This window comes from Danio aesculapii, chromosome 15, assembly GCF_903798145.1.
Source record: "Danio aesculapii chromosome 15, fDanAes4.1, whole genome shotgun sequence".
NCBI lineage: Eukaryota > Metazoa > Chordata > Actinopteri > Cypriniformes > Danionidae > Danio > Danio aesculapii.
In genome coordinates this window covers 30528013-30554809 of record NC_079449.1, presented here as the reverse complement: position 1 = coordinate 30554809, position 26797 = coordinate 30528013, and the positions used below count along the sequence as shown (strand labels likewise).

Here is a 26797-nt window from a genome sequence, read left to right as displayed (position 1 = left end):
AAAGTAATATTAATACTACAATTCAATAAAAACTTCAGTGTGTCAAAATTCATTTGTAGCAATCTGTATAGTCAGAATATGAATGTAAAATTTAAAGGTAAAATTATTGTATTTGTGTTTTTAATGTATTTAATAATATTATTTGTTAGTTAAAATGATGGATTTTACCAGTTTAGTTAACTCAAATTCAAGTACTGTTAAAAAATGCTGGATTCCACATAATTCTTTCATGTTGTCCCAACACAAATCAATTAAGGTAATTTAATAGTTTTTACAAATCTAAGTGGATTGAACATAAAACAATTAGGGTGTCACAAAAATCGTTAAAATTGTTGATTCAGCTCATTTTAAATAAGTAGTCTGAACAAACTATAAATGGATAATCTGTTTTGAGTGTAATAATTTCTTTTTGAGTGTAGCCTCCCAGAAAAATCGCCAATTAGTTTATGTTTTCTTCGTTTTACTGAATCGTCACCACATCAGCAATGGACTGAATTCTGGGTAATTATGGGTAAATCATGTTTAATGTTCTGGCTAGCTGATTCGGTACCTTTTCGGAACGAAAGCTCGTTTACTCCTTTAAAAAAAAGAAACTAAACATGTTGTCTTCGGTAGTTTCTTGAAGAGACTTTAACTTCCAACTTTCCGTTGAACAAAATGTTAACTTTTAAAAGATTCCACATTCAGGTAGTTCTTTTCATCGAAATGTTTAGTTTCTCGTGTATTATTTTATCGTGTCGCTGCGAAAAGCTCCCTTTTGGAACATATTTTTATGAAATGTGTAGGAAAACGACAGCTAGCAAGCTAACTGTTCGTTTATTTAAATTGCGTTGTAGGTAAACACGCTGTTAATCTATTAATTGTTTAATAATGACTAGACACAATTTAGAGATAAGAACTGTGTGTAGCAAACATTAACAATTGTAATACAGAAGAATATAACTCTGACTGCTGTCACCTGGGTTGAAATAAACCGGCTAGTTTTCTCTCAACTCACCAAACAGGAGACCGTCTTTTCCTGCCGTTTCATTTATTCCTTTGATGCCATCGTGAGGCCACATCACACATTACAGCCACCAACTTTTATGAAGCGGCGCAAGTTTGAAGGTAAAATTACAGTCATAACGAATTAACGTGTTCTTATAATTCAACATTTCAGTCTGCTGTCAATTTTCCGCCCAAATACGAACATTATTGTACGGATGTTAGCCTCAATTCTGAACATAGTGTTATTACCTACTACTAATAATAAGAATACATGAAATAAATAACATTTTGAATCCAAAAGAAAAGGCTGGAGCTGCGAATTTATTAGGTTAGTTTTCTTTTAAAATTGAAGAAAAAACGGGTCCATTCAATGCCTAAGTTCATACATTTGTAATATTTTTATTTTAATTTAAAAGTGATTGATTTATAATAATTGTATGATTATATATCATACAAATGATGATATATATCTCAAATATTTCATGCTATTTCATCCATTTGATCCTAAAAAGTACATGGTATAATACATCAGCAGGTGTATGTGTGTTTAAGAAGCACAATAACATCACAAAATTCATAAAATATTTAAGAATCATTTATTGACATTTTTAATCAACCAAAAATAAGAATTACTGCACAATATAATTTGTATTTATTAATCAAGTGTCGGTAGATTCTGAAACACATTAGAACCTGCAGAAATAAATGCATTCAGATTTGCTACGCTTGTCTGTTTTCAGAGGCACAGTATATTACTGTAGTAATGTGCACCTGGTCAAAAACATTAAAATCATTCAAATTCTTCTGAATTTTAAAGTCCTGTAGCAAATAACAGTGATTGTTTTCCGCAAACCTGCATAAAACAATCTATATCTCATACTGATTACATATATTAATTTAAAAAAAACAAAAACAAAGCACATATTTATTTTAAGCACTATGTTAATGAGAATAAAACAAATGGGCGAAATAAAAATTCTACATATTGTCATAATGCACAAAAGCATTCATTTCATATTTTGGGTCATGCAATAAATTGTAACCCAACATGCTTTTCAATGTATTAGACATGCATTCCATACCTGAGCCAAAAAAAAATTATAATCATAAAAAATCTGTCATTAATATGCTATAAACCTTGTTTTGTAATATGTTTTTAAGCAATTTGAATATAATTGCAGAAGCACTTGTTCTTCTGCATTATAAATTGAATTACATGAGATATTTCACAAATAAAGGAGAAATATAAAGCAAAAAGGTAAATACAACAAAAAAGTGACAATTTACATTGCAGTGCTTTGCATTAGTACAATAGTACAAATTTTGATCATTATCACAAATCTTTATTGTTATTATTATGTTGTGCTGTTGACTGAAGCATGATCTTTCATGGTAAATAAAGAACAGAGAGAGTCTGTACAGAATATCTTTCACATATTTTGTTCACGAAAACAACTCAGGGGTAAAGAAGTGTAATGTCCCAGGTGAAATTCAGCTTTCCATTAAATATATCGCTGTAAATTTAAATACCAAGCTAGGTCATTAGAATGTATTCAAAGCTATCATCACAGTGCTTCAGATATTATGCTCTCAGGTTCAGGAACCCATGCGGCTTTCGCTTTGGAAAAAACAACAATTGTAATACTATTTGGAGCATAAAAAACATGCTGTCAGAGCCTGGTATTGGTGAAATGCTGGTAAGAGTAGGTTTAGGCACTGGAATCCTCTTTTAAGCGCTGACTGCGAGCCTTGTAGACTTCAATCAGGAGATCTTTCACATACTGAATCTCTCTCTCTACAGATTCTGCTTTGTCCCGAAGTTCTCTGTTCCGCCCTTCCAAACCATGAAGCTCCTCCTCCAAACAGTCCTGCTCCGCCCTCTTACGCTGACGGTACCTATTGTTTTTTTTAGGGTTTTTTTGGTAACATAAAATAACATGGTTCAGCTTTTCTGCTCGAATAAACCCAAATGTAAACATGCTTACGTATGAGCTCATGCAACACTCTAGCTCTTACTAGATTATAAAAAAAAATGGCTACAGTACCTGTGGGCTGCAGACTTGTTCTGGTCTCTCTTCTTCTGCTTGCGTTCTCCATGGTTTCTCTCCACACCTACTTTAACATCTGGTTTAAACACACACTGACTTTCCCGTGACCTTTGTAGTGGTTTCTGGACAGGCAACTCCAAAGAGGACCCAACACTGTCACCGGACAGACATTCAAAGCTTTGATCCCCAAGGCATTCATGGTGCAAGTAGTCATTATTCTGGATATCAGTTCTGATTGGCTGATCGATTTCATTCATGAAGCCGTGATATGGCTCTAAATTGGCAGTAATCTGATGGAAGTAACACTCGGCTACATCGGATTGCTTGTATGGCGGTGGGCAACTCTCATTTTCGGCACACTGCAGAATCGGCATTGCAATCCCATCGTGCCCGAGCATCTTCATCCCGTGGCATTGACTCTCTCTCCTGTGGTGGGGCTCCATGGACCCAGCCAGATCGTAACTTCTCATCATCTCCGCTCGGTAAAACACATCTTCACTGAAGCAACTTTTTTCCTCTTCCTTCAACAGTATGGCACATTCGCGAACCTTCTTTGCACTGCCGTGGTTCTTTCCGAAAGATTTATCGACAGAGCACTGGTCAAAAGCCAGCTCTGTGTAACCTGAATGAGTCCCTTTAAAAGTCCATGTTTCTTTCTCAAACACTTCGACGTCCTTACATCCATTCGATGAAATTCTTTGGCTGTTGCAGTGTGTCCGAATGTAGCTGTAGGGGCCAGGTCTGGACATTTTCGGTCTGCTCACAGAACCCCCACAGAAGCCTCGCAGGTCGAGCTCTCCGGCTGCCAGGGAAACCAGCCTGGGATTTGTTTCAGATTGGTTTACATTGTATGAAGCGCAGGGTAACTGGTAGTATGACTGCGTAGCCATAGCTTGTAAGCTTTTGTCACATTTTTGCCATTTCTCCAATTTCATAGGCGCCGATTCGTACAGGTAATAATCCTCCAGTTGAGCCAGTTCCTCTTTGAGAAGATTGGTCATAACCTCCAAGTCGGAGGGCATTTGGACGTCATGCTCCAGAGGTGAAGGTGGGATTGAGGAACCAGGAGACGATTCCGTTGAAGTTGAGTTTGGGTAAGCGTCAAAAGTTTTTGTCATCCAATCTGTTGGGAAAAAAAGCGGGTAATTTAATAAAAGCGAGTTAAACACATATAAATGCAATATGTAATATATTGCGCAAATGCAACATCCATATAATTTTCAGTTAAACGACATATGCAAGCAAGCAATTAAAAAAATAAATAAAGATGAAATGAGCACCAAAATATTTGCTTTACTTACTGTACGCCATTAACACATACGCTGCAGTGCGGTTCCCACCAACAATCGGACAAAATAAAAGTGTCGTACTGCTTACCAATTTAGCCCTACGTCTGTGCAGACTCCTCCCTCCGCCTATGATTGGCCTTCGTTAGCCAGTAGGAAAGAGGGAGCTCTTAAGCCGGCTGTGCAAATGAGGGGAGTCTTCCTGGGGATAATCTATGCCGCCACAATTTCGCTTCAAATGGTGAATTGCGTACAACGCATGAGAATCGAAGAAATGCTTCATACAGGAAAGAGATGAGAAAAACTGAAACCTATATGAAAAAATATAAAAAGTAAAATTGATTAGTTATTTCTCTTTTTTGATTCATTAAAAATAAAAATTAAAAGCTCATACAATTTATTTAAATCACAAGTTCACACATTTTCATGTATATATTGCAGTTTTTCAACTAAAATATTATTAATTACATACATTTATTGTTTTACCAAGTTTGCTGAATTAAAAGGATAGATGGTAATTTTATAATAACTCTAAAGAGTCATAAAAACTGAACATAATGAATGTGACCTTTTGCTAGAGCTCATTTAATATCCTGAAATATGATACCTCCAGTCAAGTTCAGAGCCAAATGTGAAACTGAGCCTAAAGAGCCTGAGCCTTAAAATATTAATGACTAAAAATGTCTTGTTGGAAAATCAAATACATGTTTATACTACACTTATTACATATGAATATAAATATATCCGTTTAAAATTTTTTTTTTTTTACATATTTTAAATGTACATAATTTGCCTTATAAATCAACTCAAAGGCATTAAAACAGTCTAAAAATAACATTACACTGTACTACTTACAGAAACTAATCATGTAAACAATACAAAATATGTGGAATCCCAGTTAGGTCATATAAAATGCAGTTTCAGCCAAAGGTAAAACAAATTTCCACATTTCTAGACACTTCCAAAAGGTTATTCTAGTAGTTGGAAAACTAGATAAACTGAGATTTACACTGTCCCAGGAAGTTGCAGCTCATTTAAAAGTCTGAATGGAAGTTGACACTTACTCCATCGTGCTGAGGTGGTCCGGTCCTGAAGAGCGTCTGTGAGCGCAGTAAACCGCAATGGAGGAGCTCACGTTTTCAATTTAGCAGAACATTGTCTCACTCTTCTTCATTTGATGTCGAGACTGATCGGTTACACGATAAATCGTTCAAAAGTTTTGGAGAACAGAGGAGTATCACGTCAAACCAAACAGTGACCGCATCACATAAGCCGGTATTCATCCGCCGCCTCGCCCCTCTCGCAGAGTCCAAACTGACCGGACAAGTTCAGTCCGAACTTCAACCTCGAGTCCGCACTTTGGTCAGGAGAGATCAGTGCTTTTCCCGTTAAATCTCCATTGAATTTGACTGCATGCGCGGTTGATATATGCATTCCCGTTTGAACTGTAGATGATAGTAAATTCTGATATTGATTAAAGTTGGTCCAGTTGGACTAAACCAGCCTGGGTGTATATCTAAGCATCGACTCTGAGCTCAGAGACCCTTGCGAAGCACTATTTAACCACATGCGACGAGGAAGGACACTATATTACACTATGGAGATGTAACTCTCGTTGCAGCCCTGTTGCATCAGACCTGCTGGAGTGTTGCCCGAGTTGAAACTTTGTTGCCACATTTGTCCTGATCCGTTTATGCTTTGGACATGTATAATGAGGTTTCATCTTTAAGACCATTGTTTGCAAAAGAAAAAAGAGGGGAAAAGGCAAGACTTTTGCTGTGAAAACACTCATTAGCTTGTTTTGATTTGCAGCATATTTCTGTTTCCTGTAGTATGAGGCCGGGCTAGTTGTCACACTGGGAAGTTGTCACAAACGTTGTTTCTTTGTAATAACGTTTTTTTTTTTTTTTTTTTTTTTTTTGTCAAAAGTCCAATTACAGAGATGTATTTGTTGCTCTGGCTGTGGTTTTGTATGTTGGTTTCAAACATATAGTTAAAAGCTGTGTGTGGGTGAATTCTGTCTTACAGTGTAAAACTATATTTATTCTGTAGCTGTTGAATACATTCAGACAGGTGTCGACTGTATAAAAATTAGAGTGAGAATATATAAGAATATATATATATATATATATATATATATATATATATATATATATATATATATATATATATATATATATATATATATATAAGACAATATAAGAAAATCACACATTTAACAAAAAGGTTCATGTTTGAATTTTTATTGTAATTATTTTACTTTTATATATTGAAATTCATGTCAAGTATGTACATAATTTCTCAAATTTTCTAGATGCATAATATATTTCAATTGAATTCTGTCTTACAGTGTAAAACTATATTTATCCTGTAGCTGTTGAATACATTCAGACAGGTGTCGACTGTATAAAGATTAGAGTGAGTTGTCAGATTTAATTTAAAGTGCATCTGATGGTTTTACTTTTTTTGAAGAAGCAATTTAATATCAGCATGGATGCAGTTAAAGGATAAATTGAGAAAAAGTGACTATAATAATATTATCTCATCAAAGTTTTCTATTCTAAGTGTGTTTTTTAACTGTTTTCACAAAAAATAAAGTAACAAAAAAACTGCCAATGTTATGATAATACTAAATATTTCTTTGTAAAGTGAATATTTTAATTTTAAAGTATGTTAAAAGAAAAGTATAATAACATTTCACAATAGAACGGTTTTTCTGAAGAATTAAAAATAATGAGAATCCTAAAAATCTTACCACAAACTTTTGAATAGGTTTGTTCATTTGATCAATTTACAGTGCTCAGCATCTATGAGTACACCCTTCACAAATCTCTCATTTTAATTATTATTTTTCTAAAGGAAGCTATGCAATAATATATGTAATGTGCATCTACATTAGATTAGTCAGTACTAAAGCCAAATCTGGAGCTTATCTAACGAATTAAGTTATGATAATGGTCCAAAATTAGTACACCCAAGTTTGTATGTACGAGAAAAATATTAAATACAAAATTTTAAAAGATCAAGAGAAACTAAAAATGTTTAAAATTTTGTACAAATTTTGTAGTTAATTAAAAAAAATTATTGTACTATCTTTTTCTAAATATGTTCAGTGACTAAAATATAATTTTAATAAATATATCTGTTTAATAAATCTATTTTGTTTAAATGCACCTAAATGCATTGCCTGTATTCAATGAGAAATAGATACAAATATTCATCTTTAAAATAGGTTGTACTCAGTTATGCTGAGCACCATATATTATATATTTATAGGTTGTTAAGTATTAGGTTTCACTTTTACAACTTATAAAATAAAAAATAAAATATAGAGATATGGTGGCAATATAAGCAAATCACATATTTAACAAAAAAAGTTTTTTTTGTTTTTTTTTTTGCTTTTATATATTGAAAATATGTCATATTTATATAATTTCAAAATTTCTCTGGATGCATAATATATTTTTTTTCTGAAGAAGAAAAAAAAGAGAATCCTAAAAATATTACTTACCCCAAACTTTGAATAGGTGTGCTTATATTATCCAGTTGTATATTATATGTTTACAGATTGTAAAATAATAGATTTCACTTTTACAACTTCATATGTATAAAATATAGAAATCTGATGATGATATAAGCAAATCACATATTTACCAAAAAAAAAGTTAATGTTTGGATTTCGTTTTATTTTACTTTTATATGTTGAAATATATGTCATATGTGCATAATTTCATAATTTCTCTGGATGCATAATAAATTTTTTTGAAGAAGAAAAAAGTGAGAATCCTAAAAACTTACTCAAAACTTTCAAATAGGTGTGTTTATATTATCCATTCGTATATTATATGTTTATAGGTTGTTAGATAGTAGATTTCACTTTGACAGCTTAATATGTATAAAATACAGAAATCTGATGACAATATAAGAAAATCACACATTTAACAAAAAGGTTCATGTTTGGATTTTTAATTGTAATTATTTTACTTTTATATATTGAAATTCATGTCAAATATGTACATAAATTCTCAATTTTTCTAGATGCATAATATATTTCAACCACCAGAATGATTAATATGTACATATATGTTCTAATATATTTCCAAATCTAAGTCAATGATACAGATTTCTCCTTGTGTGCTCCTATAAATAAACGGAATATTTTCTGGCCCTTAACAGTGGTGGAAAATTATTTCTTTTGATAGCTGTTTTTGAATCCATGACATACCAATATTGAAAAAGCCTCAATGTAATGCCCTAAATAAAATAAACCCAATGTAAAATATATACATTGGGTGACTTGCTTCATTTCCAATGTTGCGATTTGCATTAATATGCTATAACCATAATAATGCAATTAAATATTATATTTAAAATACAAATAGCGAGAGATAATAAATACATATTTCTGAAAAGCTTGAGTTTTTTGATCACATATCTGATTTGTTTCACTCTATTTGCTTCAAGCTCTGCTAGGACCCCATGCTTGGATTGATTGCACACTTCTCACTGTGTGAAACTAATACAACTGATTGAAAATTCTCTTGTCTTGTTGCCAAGTCAAAGTAAAAACAGCTCTTTCTCTCTGCAATTCTCGTTTTGTTACAGAATGTTTTATTATTATTATTATTATGATTCCAGTTGATCAATCTATGCACACAAAATGTTTAAAATGAAAAACATTTCCGGCCCACACCACGTTTCAGCTCATTTCAGCGCACAGTTTATAGGCATGTCTAGATACTGTAAAATATACATTATAAGAAGATGTATAAAGAAGAACGAGGTCGCTCTCAGATTCTCAATGCCCACTATATCTATCAACGCCAGCCCGCTGCAGACTGATGCTGCTTACATTTGGCAGAATAAATCATTTTCTGTTTTATTTTTTAGCAACTTTTTTTTTTCTTGATTTGATTCTTTGTGATTTGTCATCATAACAACATTTGCAGTAAGAATAGCTGTTTTGTGATATCCATCCTTGCTTGGCTGCCATGAAGACTCTGGTACATTGATAAAGGTTACACCATAATTTCATCACCAGCTTGCAAAGAATCCTGCCCCCATTAATGTTTTATGTTCTATCTGGGGTAACATTAGAAATGCACACATGGGCTGTAAGAAATCCTGTTGCTAAGGTGCCAGTTATACTCTTACATCTGTAATTAGTTGCAAATTATGATAATTTTTTCTCTTTTTGAAAGAGCGTTTATATGAGAGAATACATCAAGGCTGAGTAATCAGTTTGCCAGACTCTGAGATGTGAAAGCGCCGTGGGAGTTTGCTCTGTTTTCCCAAGGAATTACTGTGTTTTGAAGGATGTGATTGCACATGGGGGGTTTCAAATGGGAATGTATTACCTATGCATCACCTTTGCCTGTTGAAACGGATATATAAAATATATATATAAATAAATAAAAAAATGTTCTGCATGAGAAAGATGAATGAGTTTATTTCATCAGATCAGACAGCTGCTAACTCACTGTTTTATTTAGTGTGAACAGAGACAATACTAGAAAGTACTAGACTTTGTACAGACAGGTTCCATCCATCAGTCTGTCCGTCTGTCTGTCTATTCATGATCATCTATAAATGTGTATTATTTTATTATTAAGTAATATTTAAGCAGTATTTTATTATTGTTTTACTTTTGGTTTTTGTAAAATAATGTAAAATGATGTTTAAATGAAAAACATTACAAAAACAAACCTAAGTATCCACTTTATTATTAATGCAAATATAGTTAAATGATTGATAATATTCCATTGTCATCCTGCTTTGCAGATTATTTATCCAAAAATGAAACATGTTTGGGTAAAACATTTGTTTTGTTTTGTTCTGCAAACTATTGAAGATGAAATGTCTCCTAAGATGTTGTCATTTAGAGCAAAAAATGCAACAACATATATAACAAAAACAAAAGAAAAGAGTGCCATGTTTGTAGACATTTTAATCATAACAACAACCACAACAAGGTTTGTTATTTTGATTAATTGTCGATTTCTGAAAAAAGACACTGAAGTCTAAATAGCAATATTATTTAATTGGAAGATATACTATCAGATCAAAATAGGAAATAAAATCAAAACAAATAATAACATCAACCTATACCTGATATATACAGAAATACTGAGACTTTTTAAGTGCTCTTATTTTTTTCCCATAGGTGTATGTGCAGTAATAAGAATATATGTACACTTTTGGTCAAAAGTTTGGGGTCAGTAGGATTTTTAAATGTTTTAAATAAGCTTATCCAGCTCACCAAGGCTGCATTCATCTAATCATAAATACAATACAAATTGTAAAATTGTGAAATGTTATTGCACTGTAAAATAACTGTTCAAAAGTACTTTATAATTTAATTTAATCATTAATTCTAGTGATTTTAAAGATGAATTTTGTGCTTCATAACCCCAGTCTTACCCCAGAGTCACACGATCCTTTAGAAATCACAAATATTAATTATTTTTATTATTATTATTACTATTACTATTATTATTATTATTATTATTATTATTATTATTATTATTATTATTAATATTATTATTGTTGTTGTTGTTGTTGTTGTTGTTGTTGTTATTATTATTATTATTATTAATATTATTATTATTATTATTATTATTGGTAATAGTAATAAAAGCAATTATGACTGGAGTAATAATTTCATTAAAATAAAAAAGCAGTTATTTTATCATTTTAATAAATATTTAACAATTTCTTTTACATTTAATAAATGCTGCCTTGATGAACAGAACAATTTTCTTTAAAAAAACATGAAAAAAAAAAACCTGACCCCAAACTTTTGATTGGTAGTGTATATGCAGATATTTTATTAAAATAATTATTAGCTCTTGTGTGAAATAATTTTACTTCCCAAATATTCCCAAGGGATGTTTAGCATCATAATACATGTTCACAGTATTATGTAATGTCATTTTTCTTATAGAGAAACACTTATTTCTTTTAGGTTGGCTAGAATAAAAGCAGTTTTTAAATAAGTTATATTTAAGTTAGCATAAATTATTTTAAAAGTAAATATTATTCACCCCTTTAAGATTATTATTATTATTGATTGGCATCAAAACAAACCACTGTTATCTAATGATTTTCCTATAACTACCCCAAAATAACTAGTCAAATTTAACGTGCTTTCATCCTGTCAATGACAAAAGAAAATTGATCAATAAAACTATTATTTTTACAAAATGTGTTGAAAAATCTATCTAAAATCTAATAGAAAAGAAACTGGATAATATATTTTGAGGAAAACAATATTGGTCCCACATGGTCATATGAATGACTGAAAAAAGTCTGAGAGTTTATAGCTACTTTCTGTCTTTGTTTTCATTTTGACCTTTGAATAATACTTGATGCACTTTTTTATTTGCCACTGGAAGGAGCCATTTTACAAATGTGAACTTTACAGATTTGTGTCCCTCCCCTGAATTACAAAGCGCATATATTAAAGAGGTTTACCTAATTACATAAGCCCAGTCAATTATGGTGTGTTCCATAATTGCTGTTAATTCAGGAATGCTGGGTGTCAGATGTTCTCAAACCCTAGGGGTGGAGGTGTCATTTTTTCTTCATTGCTCATCTTATTTAAAGTATTATTTGAACTGATTCTATTTTTTTAAATATATCAACAGTGCACTCTCAGGAACAACTGGGACCTTTTTTTCTTTTACCTTATTTACACCTAAAGAATGCATATTGCTACTTTAAAGATACACATTAGTCTAAAATACTAGTAGCATTTATGACACTTTTTTAAATACCTTTTTGTATTTTATTTATTTTCAAACCCCACTTATACAGTTAAAAAAAAATAATAAGGCAAGACACTGCAGGTTAATATAGGGGGAAATTATATTTACACTGAAATAAATGATTCATTGGATTTACTAATTTCCTTAAGGCACGTGCATGGTTGCAAACAATTTATATAAGCTGAATTACATTTAGCAATGTTCAATCTAATTTGTTTGTTTAAATTGAGCCAATATAAATTCATCCAATTAACCATTTTTCTCAGTCTATTATGTCCTTCCACAGTTGATTAATTACATTAAGAATAGCATTGTTTGTATTACACATTTTCTAGAATGTCTTTAAATATGCAAATGATGCGTGATTCAATTAAATATGCACTAATTTGAATATAATTCCAGCACAAATCTTAGATGAAGACACATTCAAAATTGTTATTTCTTTTTTGGCATATTGGAGTTTTGTTTTTGTTTTCTATCACTCCATAATTCAGAAAATAGTGCAAAGAGTCAGCAATAAAATACTGTATATATGGTAATCAGTCAAATTATGAATGTCTATTTCATTATGTAAAAACCTCGAGTTAACTGTGAAGTTTAAAGTGCAACACTATGATTTAACTCTTTACTTTTAAAAACAGCAAAGCCCTTCTAGGGTTTTAAGATGTGTAAAATGCTAAGCAAACATGCAGCTCAGGCAGAGGGATTGTCACTATTCTTTTGGCAGTTCTCAGGCATGTAACCTGCAAAATAAAGGTGAGGCAGGAGTGTGTTTGACAGCTCTTTGTTGTCATTTTTTTTCGCAGATGACAACTGACAGGTGCGAAATCTATATGAAGTGCTGTGGTTTAGCTCTGCGCTACTTGTATTCCAGTCTGTGCTATTTGCTGAATGCTTATGAATGCATTCAGAAGGGCTAAATACCACACCCCTTCACTGTGTGCTCTTAAGCTTAAGTAAATTGACTTTCCTTTTAAACAATTATAAAAAACAAATGTTATTTGTATAAAAGACATTCAAAATGAAGTTAATACAAAGAATATAAACTGGACTGTCAAATGCAAGATTAGGAAGAAATGTTTTCTTTTTTACCCTTAAATGTAGTCCAATTTGTTTAGCTGACTGGTTACAAAATTTGCTTGTATAAACATGCAGTAGATAAAAAGGCATTATGTTGAAAATGGCAAAATAGTTTGAGTTAACATATATTTATTAATTAAATTAGGTTAATTGAGTATTTTTTAAACCAATAACTTAAATACAGTATGTAGAATTTTGACCGTGTGGATCAGAGAAGGAAAAAAAAAAAAAAAAAACCCGGCTCTTCAAGATGAAGTTGGCTTAAAGTTGGACATCGAACAGAATATCAAATCAAACTGTGGTCCTTGATGATCCACAAAAAGCCAAAGGCTACTGGCTCTTTGGGAGTAACATATATATATATATACAGTATACATATATATATACAGTTGAAGTCAGAATTATTAGCCCCCATTGATTTATTTTATTTTTTTTCCCAAATGATGTTTAACAGAGCAATTTTTTTACAGTATTTCTGATAATATTTTTTCTTCTGTTGAAAGTTTTATTTGTTTTATTTCGGCAAGAATAAAAGCAGTTTTAAATTTTTTAAACAACATTTTAAGGTCAAAATTATTAGCCCCTTTAAGCTATATATATTTTTTTCGATAGTCTACTGAACAAACCATTGTTATACAATAATTTCCGGTGCATTCCTGAAAACCATTGTTAGCCAACTAAGGTCGCAGGTTCCGTCGTTGCAAACATCGTTCGTGGATTTGGCATTTTCCAAATCCATCGGTCCAACGAACAATCGCAAACTGCATCGTTTGTGTCATTTGCAACTACACCTCTGGAGCTGTAGTTAGAAACATAGTTCCTGGCTGTGTTCTGTTCCCAGTTATCCCCCCCTATGCCCTATTCATTTAAAACATTCCACTAAACTTAGAATAATTTTTTTTAAAAAAGGATTAAAGTCATCACTCTTAGGTGTAATTTGCTTTCAAAGTATTTTTACAGTTCAGTTTCAGCATTCTTCATATTGACAATTGCGCTCCCTTAGCTGTGCACTTTGGCTCATGACGGAAGATATAGGTGACCTATTATTTAAAAGAGGAATTTATGTTACATCTCCAAAGCTTGTGAAAACAAAAAATGTAGCATACGTTAATGCTTTTAATTTATAGTAGGTTATTTTTTTTTTTTTTAAAGTAGCGTACTGTCACACGGGCCTGTTGGTTAGAAAATTTCTGCACTGGTTTGCATTTGTCAAATTGTAAAAGTAGACTTTTCACAAAATAAATAAATAAATAAACAATATCCTACTTAATAATAATAATCATCATCATCGTCATCATCATTAATATTTTTAATGTTAATATTAAAGTATTATTTTTTATTTCCTAATAAATTATAAATATTAAATTAAAATTTTTAATAAATAGTCTCATTATATATTTATTTATATGATTTATATATGATATTAATAATACGTGTTAGCATTTGTAAATAATTTTATGTTTTAGAATAGAATATGTAATGTTCTCAATAATATTTGTAAAGGAAACATTGGCCCTATATGTGCCATTTACATATATTTCAATTAATATGAAAAACGAGTGCATGTTTTCACCAAAACTAATATTGGATTTTTTTAAAAATGCTTGTGCATGTAAAACAATATAATTTGCACAAATAAATTATGGGGTTCTTCTCTAAAAAAGTTGTTACCACCCCGTTTAGAGCATCATCATGGGTGTTTTATGTTATAAGTAACTAACGTGGTTCAAACAATGAATCTGCGACAGAGAAACTACAAGTTTTGGGAAACTCTCGTCACTACTTCGTGCAGCCATGAGTTACGTCGTTGTTTAGGAAACGCACCCTGCTTAGTTAACCTAATTAACTAGTTAAGCCTTTAAATGTCACTTTAAGCTATATAGAAGTGTCTTGAAAAAAATATCTAGTAAAATATTATGTAGTCATCATGGCAAAGATAAAATAAATCAGTTATTAGAAATGAGTAATTATAAGTATTATGTTTAGAAATCGGCTAAAAAATACACACATATATATATATATATATATATATATATATATATATATATATATATATATGAATGAAAATAATATTTAGAAGCTTTTAATGGAAGCCTGAAGAAAATAAGAGCGAACTGAATCAGACAAACAAACATGACTATAATTGGATCTTTTTTTATCGATGATGATAATGATAATGATGATGATAATAATTATAACAATTGTATTATTTTTACATACAGTATTATTATAGGAATCATTATGTTTTGGTATGTTATATGATTGTTAATATTTTTTTTTGTTTGTTTACTCTAAGTGATGTAGTGTGTAGCTTTTTTATTTTTCAAAAAAACCACAATAAGATGACAAATTTTCATTTTTGGGGTGAACAATCCCTTTAACCGTATGCTTACTTACATTTTTAAAAGGCGTCTTCAAAAGCCTCCCTCAGCCCTGTTCTTTGATGCATACAGTCAGAACACCACATTTCTGAAATGCAAGTATCAATAAACAAACATATGATAAATAAGTTTTAATTTACTGCATTAAACAGATCTCAAGTCATGAATAATATAATGGGTGCAATGAATTTAATCTTCAATTTAATGCCTGTTTTTAGATTTTACTTCAACGCAAAGGCTGCAACCTGTAAGCAATATATGCTAAAATGCATTTAAGAAAAAAAACCTACCTAACCTGAGATTTACATAAAAAATGTTTCTTCATATTCTTGTATTTGACAGTCCAGTTCATATCCTTAATAAGGAAGCCATGGCACAGCTGCTCCCTGCTGATGCAACAGTTACAAAACAAATTTAAAAATTGAACAATGCATGAAAATAACACTCACAACATATACAGTAATCAAATGATCGATCTGTATCTGTAAATAATACAATAGCACATGTATTGTAAGCCTGTTTATGTGTACCCTCCTTATTTGAAGAATTTGTTTTATAACACTCAAATATGTCGAGAGGAATTAAAGCAAACACTTGATAACAATGCGGATCCACATCAATAAGTTTGAGAGGTTTCATCTCATGTTGTGGGATTGAGAGTTAGAAGATCAGAGGAGTCTGATGTTCATGGCTTCACGTTTTTTTTCCATCGCAGTGAGCAAACGATAAAACATATGCAATAAAAATAAACAATAAAAGCAAAAACAAACCTGAAAACAAAATATAAAATACCTGATAGCACGTGGCATATATTTTTCAGCATTATAATTCACTTATAAGTACACAGTCGCTTATATACACCTGTTCAACGGCTTGTTAACATTCACATCTAATTTTCCAATCACATAGCAGCAACTCAATGCATTTAAAGCTATAGCTTGCCCAGAAATTAATATTTGTAGTTCATTTACTCACACTCAGGTCATCAAAGCAACAGGTGACTTTTTTTTCAGTAGAACATTCAAAAAAATTTTTTTAGCTGAATCTGTGGTCATCGTGATTCATTCATTCATTTTCATTCATTTTATTTTGGCTTCATTCATCAGGGGTCGCCACAGTGGAATGAACCGCCAACATATCCAGCGTATGTTGTACGCAGCAGATGCTCTTCCAGCTGCAAACTATCACTAGGAAACAATTTAGCTTACCCAATTCACCTGTACCACTTGTCTTTGGACTTGTGGGGGAAACCGGAGCACCCAGAGGCAACCCACGCAATTACGGGGAGAACATGCAAACTCCACACAGAAACTGACCCAGTTGAGGCTTGAACCAGCGACCTTCTTGTTGAGAGGCATCATCACTACCCACTCCGCCACTGTGCTGCCCAACATCATGATGTGCAAAATGTAAGTCAATATTCATCCATTTTAAAGATTAAATATCAACACTTACAAACAAGTCTAAATCAATCTCCACTGATACACTGAGCTCTCTTGAAGCAAAATGACAAGAAATTAGTTCTTACCTGTGAATGTTAAATGGTTCTTATACCTGTGATTGTCCAAGATATAGCTACTGCTATAAATTACACTCACTCACTCACTTTTGGCACAGTTCCTGATTTACCGGAAGTCACCACAGCGGAACGAACCACCAATTTCTCTGACATATGTTTAATGTGGTCCATGTCCTTCCAGGTGCTTCCTTGAGGGTGCGTAAATTATTTGTAAATTTAAAATTTTTGAATGAACTATCCCAGATGTGGTCAAGACGCTCTGCTGATGTTCAACTCAAGCATTAAAATAGAACAGAAAAGGTGATTTAAGTAACTTTGAAAATGGCATGGTTGTTGGTGCCAGACGGGGCTGGTTTGAGTATTTCAGGAACAGCTGATGCTGTGACAGAGAATCCTCTGAGAAAGAGAAAATATCCAGTGAGCAGTAGGTCTGTGGGTAAAATGTCAATGCTAGAGGCTAGAGTAGAAAGACTAGAGAAGCTGAGATAAAAAGACAACAATAACTTAAATAAGCAACCTTGAAGTACACTTCAAACCTTGAAGCACACTGAACTGTTCAGCAGCAGAAGAAGAAGAAAAGCAAGGTGGCATTCGCGTTAAAGAGCCCCTATTATGCATTAAAAAGGGTCATATTTTGGTTTTGGGGGTCTCCAACAACAGTCTGATATGCATGCAAGGTCAAAAAACACTTTCATTGTCTTATAACATGCATTTATTTTTACGTGATTATCCCAGCGACTCCCATATGATTCGTTCAGCAATTTATTTGTTCCAAAACCCCTCCTTAGCGCGATGCTAATCTGTGCTGATTGGTTTGATGACCCAGTCTATTGTGATTGGTCGACTGCATTCAGCACGAGACCGAGAGAAATGCCCACCATGGCTTCTAAACAATTTTGAAGTAGTAAGAGTGCAAAGAGTATGTGTGAGCCCAATGCAGAGTGCATTAAAGCAATGCAGCTTATCACCAGCATATTGCTCTATTCATAGCCATAAGTAAAAACAGTGACTCACATTTAGTATTAATCCACACAGTGGCAAAAGCTCAACTATTTTGAAACTTGACCTCCGCGCTTGTGTAGAAACAGCTGACGGTGGCCATAGCAACAACAAACGGCAGTGGATCAAGAGCTCACAAATGCATTTAAATCCATGAAGAAAGGGGCACGTGTCACATTTTCAATGTGATTTTAGATGCAATATGAGAATACAAAGAGTTAGCCAGATACACTACAAGGGGTTACAAGTAACAAAACAATTAAATATATAATTTGCAAGCCAGAGAAAACAAGGAGGCAACTATTTTAATCGCACTTAAGTTCCTTAAGAAATTGATCCATAAACTGTGTATTGTAAAGTTCCTGTCAAGCTCTGACAAAGTCCCATGTACTGTAGTCTTTTCTGATCCTAATATTCTGATATTAACTTTCTGGCAGCAGATCGCCAGTAACTTACTGTAAATCAGTTACAACAAAAATACTGTGTTTACGTTTGCAGCACCATTTATTTTGCTGTACATGTATTCACAGAGTTGTATGTATCTTTACTGTAAAATATGCAGTAAAGTTCACAATACAGCTTTAAAGTACAGTAACATACTGTATAACTCTCCTACAGTAAAATACAGTTAAATACTAAATCGTTAACATTGCAGACAATATGGATCCATCCATCCAGCCTTTTATCAACATTTTAGGCTGGTGATTTAATGGGGGGGGGGGGGGGGGTATATTTGGCATACTTTGATACCAACTGAGAATTGTTTAAACAGTATTGTTTACCCATCTTACATTATACTTCTAGCAGGATATCACACCATGTCCTGAAGCTCGAATCAGCTCAGACAACTCAACTGACCTTCCCAGAGCACCTTCTGGATGTGTTGGGACAGGAGATTTGTGTCACGAAGGAGGAAGGTTTACAACAATGCTGGAACCATTAAATCAGTTCTGAAGGTAAAAGGGGTCCAACCTTGTACTCTTAAGGTGCACCTAAAACACAGCAGCCAGTGGAGGTTTAATAGATTAAACATTAATGTTAAACATGTTTTATTTAACCAGAGGGTGGTTCTTGTTCAGAAAGTTGCTCCTTGTTGTGAAATGACTTGTGTGTGCCGTTTATTTTCACTTTTTTCTAGGTTGCTAAACAACACTGCCACAATTAATCTTGTGACTAATAGATCTGGCTATTAAATTTGGCACAAAAAAGCAATGGCAAGATCAGCACTTACATTACAAAAACAACTTCAAAACATATATAAATAAAAGCCATTTACAGCCTGTTTTGCAGGAAGTGAAAGAGATACAACTTATTAATTTACCGTAATCAGTCAATTAATAGAGGTGGAGTGTCACTGAAACAAAAGCTTTCCTCACCACATCCCAGATTACTCCAAATGCACATGTGAGAACTCCACACCCTTATGTGCACTGAAACACACAAACTGCACCTCAATACTATGATATGAGTCTTTGTCTATGCATTTTAACACACCTCTAATGCGTTAGTTAGGGATGCCTTGAGATTTTTTGTCTCCTTCGTTTTGGTCATTTATTATTCAGTGATTAAGTTTACATAATTCCAGCATACATTTTGTATAAATCATGATTTGGCATCAACAGATGATGTGTTACTAAACTAACTAATGAACCCATCACATTTGATATTCTGGCCATCTCAAATGATGTTTTAACAATTCTGTAAACACCTAAGCAAAAGTCCGTCTTCAAAATGATTTTGTTTAAATACATCTCAGAACTGCTAAACACAATAATTTTCAGGAACATCTGCCTCCGAACGCCAAATAATATACAGTGCTCAGCAAATGGAAGTACACCACCCACAAATCTCTCATTTAATTTTTTTTTTCTATAGCAAGCTTTACAATACTATATTTGTGCATACACATAGATTAGTCAGTACTGAAGCCAAATCTGGAGCTTATCTAACAAAATAACTTACAATAATGGTTCCAAAATTATTAACCCAAATTTATATGTTAGGGAAAAATATTAAATAACATTTTCAAAAATAGCAAATATTAATAAAGGCAAAAAATAAATCCAATTTTGTTTTTTCAATATTTTGCATGAGTTTAAATGTATTATCTTTCCATTTCTTACATTTTTTTTTTATAATTGGCGCTTACTTTATTGATTTGCAGGTCAATATACTTCCTATATTTTTTACATTTTTAAACTAATTTATTTTGTTGCTTTTGTTGCTTTATAAAATTGAGGTTTAAACCAGCCAAGTCACATAGATTAGTTTAATAGTATCCTCTGCATCAGATTCTGGACATTGAATTTGTAATGTGTGTAATCTGTTTAGATGAAGGAACAGAAAGCTTGCATATTTCCTAAAAAAATCTTAATTTGTGCTCTGAGATAAACAAAGATCATTCCATCGAACCATATAGTGTTTCAGTTTATACAAAAAAATTTATTGACTGTTTGGGATGCAAATATTGAATGATAATGAACATCATGAGAAATGTCTAAACACTGTTGTTGCTTATAAATAAACACTGACATTATTTCTCTGGGATGAACAATCCCAAATTAAATGACTAATATAATCATTCACACCTTTAACTGCCAACAAATGATTGCAACTTTATGTAATTTGCCAGAAATTCTTTTAAAAGTTTTCTATATATAATAAATATTATTGTAACATTTTCAACAGTTGAATGATTTGATATTAAATATGGATCTTTTTCACACCCTCATTTTTTTCTTCACTTTTTGTTTCATTAATTAGTTTTAAACTGGATGTTAAACAGATAATCCCAAAATGAATATTTTTATCTATTTCTCAGTGAATATAGGCACTGTATTTTGCTGCATTTAAACAAAACAGATTTATTAAACAGATACATTTATTAAAATAATATTTTAGGCACCAAACATATTTAGAAATAGGAAGATAATACAATTAAACTCAAGCAAAATATTGCAAAAACAATTACAAACTACATCACTTTTTTTTGCTTCTCTTGTTTAATATTTTTCTATAACATATCAATTTGGCTGTACTAGTTTTTGGAGCATTATCGTAAGTTATTTTGTTAGATTAGCTCCACATTTGGCTTCAGTACTGACCAATCTAATGGATATGCACAAATGTTTGTTTGCTTTATTTATAGAGTTATAGACATTTAAAAACAACAGATGTTGACCAAAGTGCTTTACAAAACGACTAGCATACAACATCTTTACTTTAATTGCAATTAAAAAGCAAGAGACAGAAAGTGATTTTTTAAATAAAACTTAAAAGCACCAAGGGAAGAGCATGATCTGATATGTAAAGGCAGACCATTCCACAGACGAGAGCCTGTGACAGAAAAAGTCCTGTTGCCTCTTGATTTTAACCGTGACTTGGAGACAACTAGCTGAAACTTTCCTAGCTGGTTGGCCTCAATGAAGTGTGCCAGTGAAGAAGCTCACCAATGTAAGTAGGTGGCAGACCATTCAAACCTTTAAAACCAAATAATACACTTGTTATAATATCTTATAATATAATATTGTTTAGCTTCCTATAAAAAAAAAAAAAAGAATTTAAAAGATTTGTGAGGGGTGCACTTATATATGCTTTACACTATATATATATATATATATATATATATATATATATATATATATATATATATATATATATATATATATATATATATATATATATATATATATATATATATATTTAATTTTTATATTTCTTATAAAGAAATATGTTTGTTTCAATATATCCAAAACGCTTATAAGATCAACATTTGGAAGAAATTCTCAACTGTCAAATAACTTGATAAATACAGCTTGTTTGTCAAAGTAATCTTTGCAAACAACACAAAATTGCACTTCATTCAGCCTCTTTGTAACTTACTGACAAGAATGAGTCACGGCCCATTTAACAGTTACACAACAGAGGAAATTAATCGATCCCAAATTCATCCATCTTCTCAGTTGCTCAACTGGTTTATAACGGCAGCGGAGGCGTATAAAAGTGCGCTCTTGAATGCCTGGACCAGTGAGGGAGCTTTCTGCGCCTGTGCAGGACTGATACTGCTCGAGATGCTGCTGTCGCTGCTGCTGCTACTGCAATGGTCCTTAACGAGTGGAGCCACCGATCCGTAAGATTCTTCATGATTATTATCTTCACAAAAAACAGATAACAGATGGTCGAGTAATGAGGAAAAATGCAGGTCGAGGACTAGACGAGTGTGTGCTGTTGACACTGAGGAAAAGTTCGGATAAGTGTTACGCCAATACGCATAAAATAGTACTCATTCACTAAATAGAAATGCAAACTAAAATAAAAGAAAAAAATTCAGTATAAACGAATGTTTGTGAACGTTCAAACACTATATAACTATAACTACTTGTCAAATATTTGTAATAATTACGATTATACAATGTTTTTGATTCCTTTCGAAGTCATTCTAAAAGGCCTAAGCCTGATTATGCAGATACATCTGCTAACATGCTGATGCTGATGCTGAAGAAATATACATAACATATAAATTTATTTCCAGTAAGGAAACCTTTTTGCTGCATAAAGACAAAAATTTCTATTTGAAATCATGTTGTCTTTTCTAACTTTAATACAACTGTATTTTACAATATAATGCAGCATAAACCATCGTTTTATTTTTAAAATCAAATTTTTTACAATATACTTATTTTTATGTTGAAATAAAGAAGAGACATGTTTCAAGAACATAGAAATGTCAATTGTTTCAAACTTTTTACTTGTAATGTATAACAATTCATTCATTCACTTTTACTTTGGCTTAGTGCCCTTATTAATCAGGGGTCGCCACAGTGGAATGAATCACCAGATTATCCAGCATATGTTTTACGCAGCGAATGTCCTTCCAGTTGTAACCCAGCACTGGGAAACACCCATACACTCTTGCATTCACACACATACACTACCGCCGATTTAGCTTATTTGATTCACCTATCTTGTTTGATTCACCAATCGGAGGAAACCCATGTACGTAAACACGGGAGTTCATGCAAACTTCACACAGAAATGCCAACTGACCCAGTTGGGGCTCGAACCAGCAAACTTCTTGCTGTGAGGCGGCAGTGCTAACCACTGAGCCACCATGTCGCCAGTGTATAACCATAATATACAAAATAAAAACATTATTTTAAATATAAATGAAAATAGAAATGCAATTTTTGGTTAAATATAATAAAGGCCACATACATTTACACAGATTTTGTACACTATTTTAAACACACTTTTTGTTGTTGTTTTACTGTCAGTGCGGTGGTCTCTAAAGACACCAAGTAAGCATTCCAGGCACAATTAAAAAAAGTCACTTCCTCGACTGTGAATTCATTCAAAACAACCCGAGGCTCATGCAACTCTAAAGTTATGCTAAAAAAGCATTTTATTCTATGATTTATGCAATATACCTGCAAGTCTATATTTCTCTCTGTTATGTCTTCTTTCAGTATATATCTGGTGGCAGTCACTTCGCAGGCAGTGTCTGGCAGCACAGAGACATTGTGTGCACAGATCCATGAGCCCACAGAACCAGTTTCTCTAGTGGTGACTTTGAGGTCTGATGTTCAGAACATGACCATTCTCCAACAGCGCTCCATAACCAGGGATTTCTACACATGTGTCACTTTTAAGGTCAGTATATTTAGTATAGCTTAACAGAGAGTAAAAATTCTGTGTTACAGATATCACGCCTCTTTATGATAGATTTATTACTGTGTATTTACACATGACTGACATTAACTTTAAAGAGCCTATCCATTTTGATATAAAATATGGTATATTGCAGGCAAAAAGATAAATATGTTAAAACAGCTAAATGTTTTTACCATTTATCATACATTCAGTGGTCTTTGCAGTCTTAATTTTTATTTACTAAGTGGGGTTACCTGTATAGGAAACACTCTTCTCACCCGACACTCTCTTAAAAACACTCAATGTTGGACTCAACTAGATAACACAAATGTTTGCCAGTCATATTGTACCGCAAGTCATATTGTATTAACTGAATACAGATCACCTTTTTGAAAAAGTGCATAATACATACATACAAAAAGTACATACATCTTTTAACTGTAGATTAATGATGGATATATTTGTAGTGTCCACCCTTCTGACATTTGAACTTTTTCTGATTTTGGAAGAATACAAATAAACTTGATTTAAATTGAATTGAGGTGACATGGTGGCTTAGGGGTTTGTACTGTTGCCTCACAGCAATAAAGTCGCTGGTTTAAGTCCCGGCTGGGCCAGGAAACATTTCTGTGTGGAGTTTGCATGTTCTTCCTGTGTTCGTGTGGGTTTTCCCTGGGTGCTCTGTTTCCCTCACAGTCCGAAAACATGCGCTATATAGTTGAATTAGACTTAACTTAACTAAATTGCCCGAAGTGTGTGTAATACGAGAGTGTATTGGTGTTTCCCAGTAATAGGTTGCAGCTTAAAGGGCATCCGCTGCATAAAACATATGCCGAAATAGTTGGTGGTTCATTCCGCTGTAGGAACCCCTAATAAATAAGGTACTAAGCTGAAGTAAAATTAATGAATTAATAAATTGAATGTATGGGTCTTTCCCAGTAATGGGTTGCGGTTGGAAGGGCATCTGCTGTATAAAACATATGCAGAATAATTGGTGGTTCATTCCGCTGTAGCGACCCCTCATACACAAGGTACTAAGCTGAAGGAAAATTAATAAATTAATAAATTGAATGTATGGGTCTTTCCCAGTAATGGGTTGGGAGGGCATCCACTGTATAAAATATATGCAGAATAAATGGCAGTTCACTCCACTGTAGCGACCCCTCATAAATAAGGTACTAAGCTGAAGGAAAATGAATGAATGAATAAATTGAATGTGTGGGTCTTTCCCAGTAATGGGTTGGGAGGGCATCCACTGTATAAAATATATGCAGAATAATTGGCGGTTCATTCCACTGTAGCGACCCCTCATAAATAAGGTACTAAGCTGAAGGAAAATGAATGAATGAATAAATTGAATATATGGGTCTTTCCCAGTAATGGGTTGCAGATGGGAGGGCATCCGCTGTGTAAAATATATGCAGAGTAATTGGCGGTTCATTCTGCTGTAGCGACCCCTTATACAGTAAATAAAGTACTAAGTTGAAGGAAAATTAATGAATGATTAAATTGAATGTATGGGTCTTTCCCAGTAATGGGTTGCGGTTGGAAGGGCAACCATTGTATAAAATATATGCAGAATAATTGCCGGTTCATTCCGCTGTAGCGACCCCTAATAAATAAGAGACTAAGCTAAAGGAAAATGAATGAATGAATAAATCAAATGTACAGTATGGGTGTTTTCCAGCAATGGGTTGCGGCTGGAAGGGCATCCGATGTGTAAAACATAAGCTACTGTAGATAAGTTGTCGGTTCATTCCACTGTGGCAACCCCTGATAAATAAGGGTCTAAGCTGAAGGAAAATGAATGAATGAATAAACTGAATGAGTTCCATGTTCATGGTGTTTTTGCCTGTTTTGCTTTGTATTTTCTAGGTCCCACTGGTCACTGTGGAGTCTGTGGCATCCATCAATGTTACAATCCGAGGACAGTCAACATTCATGAACAAAACCACTCAGATCCTCATTAGTCCACCCCAAAAACTTCTTTTCATTCAGTCAGACAGGCCTATCTACAAGCCTGGACAAACAGGTTTTACTTTTCTTTTTCAAATGATGAGTTTAAATTAAAATTTACTATCAATTATTCACTAATCCTGAGCTTATTAATGTTTCTGGATTTCTGACGTGTTAATCTTATGACCCACGTTTCTCTTCCCCAGTTAAATTTCGTATTGTGTCTCTGGATACCAAATTCTTGCCTTACAATCAAGTGGTAAGTTAAATTCAATTCACTTTATCTTGAAATATATTTAAATGCTGGAAAAATATTTTAGATTGTTTTTTTAGATTTAATTGAAATAATTTTCTTGCTTTTCTCTTGCAGTTTAAAACTGTGGAACTTCAGGTACAAAATATTTCAAGTAACCATCATGTTCATTGCTTTACTCACTTAAAATGAATATTCCCCTCTTTTTTAATCACCCTTAAGCCATTCTCTGTGTATATGACTCTCTTCCTTCAGACAAACAAAGTTGGAGGAGTTTTAAATTTTATCCTGGCTCATCCATACTGTATAATGGTGTTGGATTGTGGCCCTTTTTAAGCTCCCAAAAGTGCATAAATCCATCATAAGACCAACCCATATGCTGCCAGGGCATTACGTATGTCTTATGACTCGCACTGATGTGTTTTTGTTACAATAATATTTCTATATATTATTTATGCATTATAATATTTAAACTATAGACTCAAATAGCTTCTAAACAGAAGTGAATGATTGCAAGTGAAAAATGAGAAGTTAAAATGTCAGAAGATTCCACTGGAAGAGAAGAAGAGCTTGCGTTTTTGCACAGTTGTATTTGTTTGAACTAGAGTACATCACCACAGGGCTTCCCAAAGGTTTGAAACATGCTTGCGGTGGTAGCACACACCTTTTACCCTTAGCACATAAATAGTTAACTATATGCAACAATCAAAACATAATTAGATTTTTAACACTTTTTATCTGTTTTAAACTTTTTCTTTTTTAATGGGTTAAAAAAAGTTTTAAAAAGACTGTTGAATAAATTAAAAAGATTCACTATTTCTGCTATTCAGGAGCCATGTGCATCCACTGACAGGTCAAATCTGCTTATCTCTA

At 32.8% G+C, this 26797-nt stretch overlaps 2 protein-coding genes across 2 annotated transcripts in view; one reads left to right on the top strand and one right to left on the bottom strand.

The window, feature by feature from the left end:
• Window positions 1-1560: 1560 nt before the first annotated feature.
• Window positions 1561-5878, bottom strand: atf5b (activating transcription factor 5b). Its single transcript, XM_056473722.1, has 4 exons — window positions 5386-5878; window positions 4413-4632; window positions 3033-4158; window positions 1561-2883 (listed from the first exon to the last, which is right to left on the bottom strand). Exons 3-4 carry the CDS (start codon window positions 4151-4153, stop codon window positions 2697-2699), a joined length of 1308 nt encoding a protein of 435 aa, XP_056329697.1. The 5' UTR covers window positions 4154-4158; window positions 4413-4632; window positions 5386-5878; the 3' UTR covers window positions 1561-2696.
• Window positions 5879-22067: 16189 nt separating this feature from the next.
• The window catches only part of LOC130241929 (alpha-2-macroglobulin-like protein 1), a 32115-nt gene continuing 27385 nt past the window's right edge, over window positions 22068-26797 (top strand). The window contains exons 1-5 of the mRNA XM_056473922.1: window positions 22068-22195; window positions 23532-23715; window positions 25591-25747; window positions 25878-25930; window positions 26042-26062. Of these exons, the coding sequence (XP_056329897.1) occupies window positions 22137-22195; window positions 23532-23715; window positions 25591-25747; window positions 25878-25930; window positions 26042-26062 (474 nt within the window). The 5' untranslated portion in view covers window positions 22068-22136. The remainder of the gene's footprint in view (window positions 22196-23531; window positions 23716-25590; window positions 25748-25877; window positions 25931-26041; window positions 26063-26797) is intronic.